Source organism: Anastrepha obliqua, chromosome 6 (assembly GCF_027943255.1).
Source record: "Anastrepha obliqua isolate idAnaObli1 chromosome 6, idAnaObli1_1.0, whole genome shotgun sequence".
Taxonomy (NCBI): Eukaryota; Metazoa; Arthropoda; class Insecta; order Diptera; family Tephritidae; genus Anastrepha; species Anastrepha obliqua.
In genome coordinates this window covers 35,012,727-35,024,888 of record NC_072897.1, presented here as the reverse complement: position 1 = coordinate 35,024,888, position 12,162 = coordinate 35,012,727, and the positions used below count along the sequence as shown (strand labels likewise).

The window sequence follows — 12,162 nt, the reverse complement described above, 5'->3', positions numbered from 1 at the left end:
TCGATTGGTTACAAGCAATCATAAGAGCTTTTCAATATTTGGCGCAATTTTCATATATGTACATATATACATTTATCCAATCAAAATCAAATCTAATGCAATCATGCATTTTTTCCAATATTTGGCGCAATTTTCATATACATATGTAAACCTAATATACATATCCCAGCAAAACCTGCGTGACCGAAGCTCTAACACAATTACACTTTTTTATATGTTACAAACACATATGCACTCGTATTTCTTTGGAAATCGACTTTTTTTTTGATGCTCCGTCCCCTTTGGAAAAGGTGTAAGCAGTAAGCAAACTTCATTCATATATTTTTTCTCATTTTTGCATCAATAGAAAAAAAAAACAAAAAAAACGGCAAGTGGCTGTCAAAGCAATAAGTCAAAAAGATATCTTTTCTCTCTTTTTGATATCAAAGTAGGCCGAGAATCAAATTGTCAACCTTTGGCAAATATGTAAGCAGTAAGCAAATTTCATTCATATATTTTTCCTCATTTTTAAATCAGTCGAAGTAAACAAACGCCGTAGCCGAGTGGGTTGGTGCGTGACTGCTATTCAGAATTCATAGAGAAAACGTCAGTTCGAATCTCGGTGAAAGCAAAATTAATAAAAACATTTTTTAATAGCGGTCGCCCATCAGCAGGCAATGGCAAAACATCGAGTGTATTTCTACCATGAAAAAAATCTGCTCATAAACATATCATAAAACAAAATGAAATGAATGTATAAAAAAAAAAAAATTTTTTGTGATTCGAACCAAGGATTTCGGATCGGAAGCCCACATTGCTAGCCGCTCGGCTATCGCGCTATGCTGCCGGCGCTGGCCTAAAAGTTATTTTGTTCGTCGCTACGTTTATATGAAACTGGCACTGGCAAACGAATCCATATGTATGAAAGGGATAAAAAATCACACGTACACAAAAAATTTGGCACAATTTTCCCAACGGCCTTAACAAAGTGATTGTAAAGGGGCGGGGCTAGTGACAGTTTAACGACCACGCGTGCAGGTCATGTGCAGGGTAACATGACCACCACTCTTCTTGCTGGGATGTTTATATACATATATTAGCATTGGACTTTCCAATCCAAAATCCCCGGTTCGAATCACAAACAAATTTTTTTTTTTTATATTTATTTCATTTTGTTTTAGTTTAATGGTTTTCTTTTACAAATTGACGACAAATATAACGTAAATAACATTTATTTAGCTCTATTAATATATTTACACTTATATTTAAGAAACTGTGTTTTCACGAAACTATTTTAATAACAAAAGTACGTTTACATTTAATTTGATTAGTATTTTTGATTATTAATTTATTTATTTACTAGTTATTAGTATACCTACTTCTTTATATATATTATAATTATATTTAAAAAATTATATTAAGGCAAAATTAGTGTGAAAATAGTATAAACTGTAATATTCGAAGGCAAAAGGTAAATACATTCATTGATTAATAGTTAATTTAACATTTTTTTTAGTTCTAATTAATAATTTATTTACATATAACTTTTTTATATATATTAAGTGTTAAATATTATTTTGGATTTAAATTCCGCTGCCGATAATTTCGGTGCTTAAAACGGTGGTGACTAAGCTCAATTGACCTACGAATGTTCTTCTCGTAAGTTGTTCGTCCGCATAGCTGAAAAATATCTGAAACAAGAAAACAGATACAATGTTATAGATGCGGTGTATATATGTATATATGTTAATTTTTTTTTTAATTTTTGTGCAAAATTTTAGAACTAGTTATTTACCATATTATAATTTTAAATAAAGTGAATAACCAAAAACAAAAGAAAGTACAAATTTACCTACCAAAAAGTATGTCCGAAACAAGAGAATATTGGGACAATGCTTCCTTGTTGCCCCTACCATCCCAGTTGCAAAGCGACAACATTTCATCACTATAAAGTTGACGAAGCAAATCGTCAACAGTCGTTTCAGGACCCTTAATTTTCAAAAGTAAAGTTTTCTAAAAATTAAAACAAAAACATCTATTAGACAAGAACGAAGAAATTATTTTTTTACTAACCATTGCTTCAACATATTCTTGTTGCAGCAGCTTTTTTTCAAATTCTTCAGCTGCAGCTACCGTTTGCAATGGTAATGTGGACGATATTTCCGTTTGAATTTCATCCACTTCTTCTCCAGTCATTTTACAAACAGAATGATGAATCCTGCGGAGTAAGACCTTACATTCACGCACCGTCTTAAATTCTGTAAGCTGCTCACTGGCTTCGATTTTCTGTATAGTTATCAAAATAAGAATGTAAATAAATAGTTTGATACGACAGTGGTATGCCGCTAAATACGTACATTTTCATTAAATATGTTTTCTAAATTAGTTAGTCGCTTGCCGAAATGAAAGAATTGGTCCATAACTATTTTCTGGTTTTCCAATAGTTTTGCTTGGTTTGTTAAAACCGTTTTTAACAATTCCTCAACTGCTGGGAAACATTAAAAATTTAAGTTTAAATTAACAATATAAATATAATATATGTATATGCATTTAAAATACCCTTGTCGCCAACTGGCTGCTGAGCCTCAATGCCAATGGTTTCTTCGCTGAACAAAAACTCCATATCTGTAATAATAGCATAAAAAAACAGCAGTATCAAATTTCTTAATATTTTAAATGTTAAATCTAATTTTCAAAAACGTGGAAAAGGTGATGCAGAACTGGTATAAGTAAGTGTTTGCCTTCATGGGGTATGCAAAAGTATTTGTATGCAATGTCCTCTTTGGGTATTTTTATTTCTTCATTACCTAATTGATCACCTAGTATTATACCTAGTGCCGGAGCAGATTGTACCGGTTGGTCAAAATAGTTTTCTAATTTGCCAAAACTGTATCCTATTAAATAATCACCTATACCTATTATTTTGACAGGCCCAACTTTTCTGCTAAAACAGTAGGAATCTTTTTCTTTTTTGTGATCAATTTTGAAAGCACCAATTTTTGAAATATTCTCGACATCATTTCCTTCTTCTAGCCTAAAATGTATTTGCTCAAGAATTTTGTTTGGCTTTTTAACGATTTTCTTTAAATATTGCATATAGTTTTCAAACTTATATGCCGAAAAACTATCAAGAGTTCCATACTGCCTAGCACAATCTGTTATGTGCAACAACCCATGCACATTATAACTAACTAAATAGTCACCAAAGATTTGCCCAAACAAATGAACAAACTCCTGCAAAATATTCTGTGCTACGTCTGCTTCAGTTTTTAATGATTTTGGCTTGATAATAGCCGTATTCCAGTGTGCAATAGGAGGAAGAGAAAGTAAAAATCACTACCAATACAGTCTTTTAATACAAAAATTCCAATATACAATAAAAATTGTCTGTATTCCGTCGATTTCCAATTATTGATTTCATTGAAATCCCTGCACACGCGACCAAAATCTGTAGGAACATATTTTGACAAAAAATTAATTTTTTCATTAATTTTAGTGACATTAGCTCTCTTCATTAACAACTGAGTCAACTTTTTAGTTACACCAAGATCGACTAGGTGCATAGGATCAAGTGGAAATTGCGACACCATTTTAAAACCTGATTTTTCTAAAATGCTTTCGCAAGTTCTAAAAGTAGAACTATGATGTGCCGGTTCTGCTCTATATTTAAAAGAAACATCAGAGCGTAGGTTATGAACTTTTTTCGAAAAGCAAATCCTTTTATTTACATAACTTCCTACTTGATCACACTTTGAGCAACTATTTTTACCATTGTGAGACTGTACACCTGTGACAAAGGCACGGGCAGGTGTATCACAGCAAAATAAACGGATATCAAACTTTTTCTTTATGGGATTTGATCCCACTTGAAGTCCGTTTTCTTTCAAATAAATTACTTCCTCACAAAAATCTTTTAAGTAATCATTGACGTTCCACGGTTTTTCCGTCCCAGAAAAGCAAGCAATGGTAAAAGGGTACTCGTTTGGAAAGCCAACGATTGCTCCAAGGATGGGCCACAAAACTTTACTTGAACTGTTATACAACTTAAGCCCATCAATGCCTACGTCAATTTGTACTTCATCCTTATCGTGAAGAAAAGCAAATGCGCCTATTTTAAAATGGTATTGGATACCGCGATATAAAAATTCCCCACTTGGAATGGATTGAATCACAGCTTTTTTTTTATTTGTTTTAAAAAGAGTTTTAGCTGACAGGGGCAAATCTTTGACGCCTATTCTCCTAAGCACTTGAAGTAGATGTGTAACTACATTATGGGACACCCTATTTTCTATAGCCCATTTTTTTATTTCAAGCGCACTATCACATTCCACCGTATCATTTTCGGGAGCACTACCGCTAATTTCACTGGACATTACTGACACATTGGAATAGTCTGAGCTACTCTCCTCCAAAAAAATTTCACTATCATCACAAACCCTAAGCATTCGCGAATATTTTTCCGCACTTGCCCTCCACTCTCTGTTCTCGCAGCTCATTAAATTTGCAAAAGTTTTTTTATTCATTATAGGTACTTACCCCTTTTTTAATCAGCAAAACACAACAAAAACACCACAATACAATATTGTATAATAATTGTATATAATTATAACTTTTAACTTTAATTATAACGTTTCAGAGCGAAATTCGCGCGCACAATATGAATATCAATGACAATTTTTTGACAATTTGATTCGCGGCCTACTTCGATCTTTTTGACTTATTGCTTTGACAGCCACTTATCGTTTTCTTTTGTTCTATTTCTATTGATGCAAAAATGAGAAAAAATATATGAATAAAGTTTGCTTACTGCTTACACATTTGCCAAAGGTTGACAATTTGATTCGCGGCCTACTTTGATCTTTTTGACTCTTTGCTTTGACAGCCACTTGTCGTTTTCTTTTCTTCTTTTTCTATTGATGCAAAAAGGAGAAAAAATATATGAATAAAGTTTGCTTACTGCTTACACATTTGCCAAAGGTGACGGAGAATAAAAAAAAAAAAGTCGATTTCCAAAGAAATACGAGTGCATATGTGTTAGTAACATACAAAAAAGTGTAATTGTGTGAGAGTTTCGGTCACGCAGGTTTTGCTGGGATGCATACATAAAATTTCGCACAATTTTCATAACCTAATTACATACATATGTCCTATGCTAATATATGTATATAAACATGCATACATACAATTACGCGCAATTTTCATAAAAAAACCAAAAAGAACAAATCTGTAAACATGCATACAAATCATATGGACATATCAAATGAACAAATCTGTTCTGTACGCAAGCAAATGTAAGCTAATGTAAACTACATTTTTTCACACTTGCGTATCACTCTCTCCCTCTCATTTCTCTCCGGTAGCCATATTAATTAATTTCCTACTGTTAACTTGTGCTGATTTCATTTTCTTACCCGTATTTTGTTAGAGCCCAAAATGAGGAACGGGCCGGGACTGCGCCTTCTCTATGAATTTACGTTCTCTGCTCATATTTCAATTTCATTCACAAAACGAGCCGCCCATATGCCAATTTTCGCGACCATTCGAAAATAGTCAATATTGGAATATTTCGCCTGGAATTATTTGCCAATATTTGATAAATCTTGAATTTTTGTCATGTCGAGTGGCCCCGGCTCCATATGTATGTATGTACCCTCATATGTATGTAAATATAATATGTCTTCTAACTGTTCGACAGTCGCGAGTTAATGCGACTTAAATTCCTTGAGCAAATCCAGCGAATCACACATTTCTGTCCGCAAAGCCGCATATATGTACCCTATGATCAAAAATTACCGGGAATGTTTAAATAAAACATAACAGAGTTAAATTTCAGGCAAATTTATATTATCTCCTTCAAAATATGACCCGTCTGAAGCAACACACATGTGCCAACGTTTAACCCAGTCCTCCAAACAGCCCCGGTAGGCCGACATGGCCTTCAGCTCCTTCGTCGTATTCTCTTTGATCTCTTTGATCGGTGCGATGGCGCGTTATCATCACGCAAAATCCAAGAATTGTTTGCTCACACTTCCGCCCGTTTGCAACATACAGCATCTCTCAAACGCTACAAAACGGATAAATAATATTCTTTATTGACTTATGGTGGACTATGCCTTGGCAATCGAAGAAAACAGTCAACATCACCTTCCCGGTTCTTTTTGCTCATAGGGTATACATATCCAATCTTTTCACTGACGGACAAGAAGGCGGTCGCAGTTGATGTTTTTATATGTATATATTTTGCGTTCGTTGAAGGCTTGTAACGGGTGATCAATCATGAGGTGCTTTTTTCAATAGTTAAAAAAAACAAAAATGTAAATTATGTTCAAAACCTTTATTTATCATTTGAAAGGACATTCTTTGACATTTACTTTTTGAATATGACTTCATTCAAATGTTGGCCGCAACTACGCTTAAGGTGGTCCATTCTGAAGGTCCAATTTTCAATCACTCGTTCGAGCATTTCGACTGGTATGTCGTGAATAACACGCGTAATGTTGGCTTCCAGAGCTTCAATCGTAGCTGCTTTATCAGCATAGACCTTGGACTTAACGAATCCCCAAAGAAAAAAGTCCAAAGGTGTGATATCACAAGATCTTGGTGGCCAACTCACAGGTCCTAAACGTGAAATCAGCTGCTCTCCGAAATGACTTCTCAATAAAGTCATTGTTTCACGAGCTGTATGGCAAGTGGCTCCGTCTTGTTGAAACCAAATGTCGTAGAGATCATTAGATTCAATTTCAGGTAGCAAAAAGTCCGATATCATGGTACGGTAGCGAGCACCATTCACAGTTACGTTGCGGCCATCATCATTTTTGAAAAAATATGGACCGATGATTCCACCAGCCCATAAACCACACCAGACCGTTGTTTTCTCTGGGTGTAAAGGTAGCTCTTGAACCTGTTCTGGTTGCTCTTCATCCCAAATACGGCAATTTTGCTTATTGACGTAACCATTGAGCCAGAAATGCGCCTCATCGCTGAACAAAATTTTGCTCGAAAACAGCGGATCTTCTTCAATCTTTTCAAGAGCCCAATCAGCAAAACGGTGACGTGCAGGAAGGTCATTTGGCTTTAGTTCTTGTACGAGCTGTATTTTGTATGCTTTTAAATGAAAATCCTTCCGTAAAATTGACCAAGTTGTTCCATACGACAGTCCAAGTTGCTGAGAACGGTGCCGAATCGATTCATCGCGGTTTTCACGTACACTCTCTGCTACTGCCTCTATATTCTCAATGCTTCTTGCTGGACGTGGTCTATTCGGTCGAGAATTATCCACCAATGAATATTCGGATTCAAATTTGTTGATGGTATGTCGAATAGTGTTTAAGGCAGGCCGATTATGTTGACCATAATGCGGTCTAAGCGCACGAAAAACATTTGTCACAGAACGCTGATTTTCATAATACAGTTGAACAATTTGTAGACGTTGTTGCGGTGTGAGTCTTTCCATGATGAAATGCCAAACGCTGTTCAACAAATCCACGATGACAGTTTGCCACAACTCGCGCGCGATCTGTAAAAAAACGATTGCGCGATTGGCTTTCTGGACGGATATTAGAATGATATTTTCTCATCAATATAATTTGGATTTGATGAAAGAGATTAAAGACATATGTAAATATTTTCTGTTTTGATTGATGTATATAAAAATCAGGTCATATCCAGTATGAACTATTTTATACCGAAAAGAAATTTCCATTTATGAAATACAAAAAAAAACAGTATTTTAAAGAAATTTTAATTAAAATAAACTCAACAATTTTACCAAACTTTCCTGGTTTGAATTGTAAAAAAAAAATGTGCAAGAAAAAAAATATGACTTCAGGACTTGAACCTGAATTAAATACGTGGCAAAAATCAAAACGAATAATTCCGCCGACTTTAGCTTCTGCACCACAAATTAACTGCCGCGCGGCTTTCTTAATCGCAAATTTATTCGTTTCGCTGTGGGCATGAAACAAGGTGGATTTATTAAGGTGACAGCATTCACCTAGCTGAATTTTTCACCGTAGGTATGGCTTATGCTGAAAACAGTGAAACCCATAAACGCAATTCCGACCCAGCTGTTTCAATCAAACTAATGAGCACCCCATGTAAACGAAAAGTTCCTTCCTTCCGTATCGTAGTACCGTAGATTTTATTTCACGATTATTAAAAAAATTCCGTAGTTTTGACCCAGCTGATTGCTCTCTCACCACGCAGTGTTGCCAAGCAGTACATTTCGAAATAATTTACAAAATAAACTAAGAAAAATGATAATTTTTGTTAAAATAGCTTAAAAATACTGTTCAATAATGTTAATTATAGATAAATGAACTATTTGCATTTGTTGGTTTTTGGCTTTGGTTTATTAAACAATGAAAAATTGTAACTGATAACGCGGAAGTGTGAAAAAGTGTGTAAGCAAAAATATCAATGGCAACATTGTGTCGATACAAGCAGATGCATATGCATATATATTTATAAATTTGTGTACAAACACATAACACACGGAAATGGCGCTGAATGATGAGCAACTTGTAATCCTAGTGCAAGATAAAAAGGAGCTCTACGATAAGAGCAACCCTCTGTATAAGTTGCAGGGAAGAAAAGCCATGATATGGGAACAGATGGGAAAGGAGCTGGGCACAAGTGGTGAGTGGAAGCTATATTTACAAGTATTTAAAATTTCATAACAAAGGTATTTTAAAGGTGAGGTATGCAGACGGAGGTGGTTAGCTCTTCGCGATCGCTATGGCAGAGAAGCCAGAAAATCGGAAGCACCATCAGGCAGTGGAGCAGACTACCAGAGGCCGTGGTATCTGCTTGAAAGCATGTCGTTTTTAAGGCCGCATGTTATTCCTCGACCGTAAGTATCGTTGGAATATTTTTATAAAGCGATAATTAATAATGTTTTTTTAAAGAATTAGGTACTCACAAAATGTGTGCCCAGCAGTACCATCGCTTACGCTCTCACCGTTGCCAATAGTGCCAGAAGAAGAGTTTTTGGATGATGTAGATCCACCACTCCCATCAACATCAGCGACATCTCCACCCCAGTCACAGCTAACTAGCGGGAAAGAACGGGAAGTGCTGAGGTCGAGAAGGGCATCTTAGAAGCGATCGATCTTTTGAAAAAGAGATGCCTGGAGAAAGAAAACAAACCAAACAACTCGGCGGACTCCTTCGGTTGCATGATTGGCTCAATGGTTGCCAAAATGAGTGCAGCTAAGCAAGCCCGGGCCATGCAAGGAATCCTCGACGTTATATTTAAAATACAGCAGGAGCCGGAATGAGGGCTTTTTTTTAGTTTGAATTTTTTTTGTATTTTTATCTTAGTTTGAATTTTTTTTAATTAAGCTTTATAATTCGTTGAATGTTTTTTATTTTTATCTTTTATTTCATTTTTTTAAGTTTACTTTTAAGAATCTTGGAATTGAATGTGAAATATGAATACTGTGATTTTTTAAATATATGTATAAACTTTGTACCTGAATTTTAAAAAAATAAAAACTACTTGAAGAATGAAAATATTTCCAAATATTTTTAACTGCATAAATTTACAGTTGGACTTTATATTTGTAAGTATATTTATATATATAAATTGCATAACTAAAAGTTCGTAAATAAAATTCATAAATAAATAAACATAAATAATAAAATAATTCATTATATTTATATTTGTTTCACTTCACATGTCTTTCAATTGTATATGTAGGGTCCGCCAATGGAAAGGTCTATGTCATCTTGGTATGGTAAAGCTCCTTCATTTATGAAATAATCAGCAAGCCTATCGCGGATATTAAATGCATTTGTTGAGGCTCTCCGAATTGTAGTCCGTATACGTGGTAATGACGATTCACTATTAATTTCTCGTCGCCATTCCCCACGATGACGATGTTGCCTGGTTCTTGTCGATCAACATAATTTTCAGGGCAATACCAACGATTGTGATCGTTTAAAATTATAAAATTGTGTAAAACAATGCAGGCCAGCACTATTTTTTCGCAATTTTTAGGGTCACATTCAATCGTGGTGCGAAGAATTCTCCATCGCGCCGTTAATATTCCAAAGCTGTTCTCTATTACTCTACGCGCTCTTGAAAGGCGATAATTAAAAATCCGCTTGGTTCTTGGTAAGTTAAAACCGGGATATGGACGCATCAAGTTTGTTCTCAATGGGAATGCAGCATCACCAACGACAAAATGTGGTAATGGTTGGGGCGATTCCATAGATATACGCGCGGGAGGCGGTAGTGGCAAAGTATTTTGCATCAAGTTCTGTCCAAACGATGAAAGTTTAAAAATGCCTGTAAAATATACATATGTATTAGGTGAAATAACTTATTACATTTAAATTTTATTACCTCCGTCACTCTGACTACCATAACTCCCGATGCTTACTGCAGTGAAAGTATACTTGGCATCACAAACGGCCATCAGAACGATGCTAAAGAATTTTTTGTAGTTGTAATACATCGAACTTGACTTGGCTGGACATTTGATTGCAACATGCTTGCCATCGATTGCACCAACACAATTTGGAATGTTCCACATATCAAAAAAATCCTTCGCAATATCCCTGTACTGGGATTCTGTAGGTTCGCTAACGTAAACTGGAGAAAGTAGCCGCCAGATAACTTCACAAGTTTCCTGTATTATTTCGCGCACAGTCGTTGCACCTAACTTATAACTCCATGCAATGCTCTTCACAGATACACCTTGTGACAAATATCTAAACAACCAATAAGAAATAAATATTAATCGACTTGAAGCCTCGCTTTCTCAATATGCATACAGCAAAACTAAAGATAGTCTTTCCTCAGGACCAATCCGCTGTTTTGGCTTCCTCAAGGAACTGCTCACTAATTTTAAAAGCAGCTCATACACAGGCGGGGACATCCTTGTGTGTGAAAACAATTCATCAAGCTCCAATGTTTTCATTCGGCGGAACACTTGGATTTGATAACCACTTGTGCCCCAATTCCTATTTAATGGCCGAACTTTATACCTTCTGCACTTTTTTTGGTCTTTGTATTTTTTATATAAAATATATAGTTGAAATAAATTCAGAAATAACTCGCAAATTTCGATGTCTTCTTCGTCCATTTTGTCACTGATGTATTTTGTAAATATTGTTTGTATGCATGTAACCAACTAAAACAGCTGTTATCTACGGGAAATAGTTTTGCTCAGTTTTGTGCACGGTAAGGGCATGCGGTAAGGAAATTCCGTGCGGGCTTCACTGTTTTCAGCATTACGTCAAAATGATATGCTTTGTTTGTATGTATTGGTATGTTTACATTCGTATATTTACATTTGCTTGCTGATTCTTCTTCTTCGCCTTGGCATGAAATAAGTCGATTTCCTTAGTAGTGTGGCGAACAATCTTATGAAATTCCTTAGTAGTGTGGTAAGCGCAGAAAAAATCTGAATTCCTGTCCTAGCGTGGTAAGTAAATATAGAAACCCTCCACTTCCGTGGTAAATATCTGCAATCCCCCACTAGTGAGGGAAGTTGAATTTGAAAATTGCTTAGTATGAATCTACAAATTAGTACTCGAAAAAAGCTCATTTAACATTTGCTCCTTCTCATTGCATTAACATTCTCTGGTATTACTTATACCCTATTTTTGACTATCTTGCACATTTCGTCTTTTAGTGAGCTAAATTACTTGCAAAACAATTGCAAAGAATTGTTTGTCTGGAAAATATAAAAAATGTTGGCATGTGCCGGAAATTCAAATTTGGCATTTGTTGCACAAGTTAATAATATTTAACTTTATTCGGGCGGCACATGCCGGAAATGTTAATTCAGCTAAATTATAGAAATGAAATATTTTATGTCATATTATCTCACCGTTAGTTTGAGGCTCCGACGAAATATGCAATATGGTCATTTTCTTTCTTATGCTATGTACAAAAAATATTCTTAACAAAATAATTGCGATTATGATTATTGTGTTAATGCTAATATTAAATAAATTTGAATATACATTTTGTTTGATAACTTGTTGGATTGATTCTGCATGTTTTACTTGTTCTATATACAATGAATCCAATTTTAAGTTATCTATTGTTTCATTCCCTTTATTTTTGTTAAGGAATTTGTCAAAAATTTTAATTTTCGTATTAAAAAATTTTCTATTAAGTGCCTGGATTTCACAATTTTCAAATTTGATCATAAAATTTCCTTTTTGCTT

The 12,162-nt window shown here is 34.9% G+C and overlaps 1 protein-coding gene and 2 pseudogenes across 1 annotated transcript; all 3 read right to left on the bottom strand.

Annotated features, from left to right (window-relative positions):
• Positions 1-1,551: 1,551 nt before the first annotated feature.
• Positions 1,552-2,628, bottom strand: LOC129250340 (uncharacterized). Its single transcript, XM_054889972.1, has 5 exons — positions 2,539-2,628; positions 2,337-2,464; positions 2,053-2,265; positions 1,836-1,992; positions 1,552-1,670 (listed from the first exon to the last, which is right to left on the bottom strand). Exons 1-5 carry the CDS (start codon positions 2,600-2,602, stop codon positions 1,552-1,554), a joined length of 681 nt encoding a protein of 226 aa, XP_054745947.1. The 5' UTR covers positions 2,603-2,628.
• Positions 2,629-2,664: 36 nt separating this feature from the next.
• On the bottom strand, positions 2,665-4,436 carry LOC129249949 (uncharacterized; annotated as a pseudogene).
• Positions 4,437-9,663: 5,227 nt separating this feature from the next.
• Positions 9,664-10,538, bottom strand: LOC129250339 (uncharacterized; annotated as a pseudogene).
• Positions 10,539-12,162: the final 1,624 nt, after the last annotated feature.

Excerpts from the sequence above, each read along its gene's own strand:
- LOC129250340 (XM_054889972.1), bottom strand. The coding sequence starts at position 2,602 with ATGGAGTTTTTGTTCAGCGAAGAAACCATTGGCATTGAGGCTCAGCAG. Across the intron at positions 2,266-2,336 it reads AAAACATATTTAATGAAAAT|AAAATCGAAGCCAGTGAGCA; the intron begins GTACGTATTTAG and ends ATAACTATACAG. Across the intron at positions 1,993-2,052 it reads AAGAATATGTTGAAGCAATG|AAAACTTTACTTTTGAAAAT; the intron begins GTTAGTAAAAAA and ends TTTAATTTTTAG.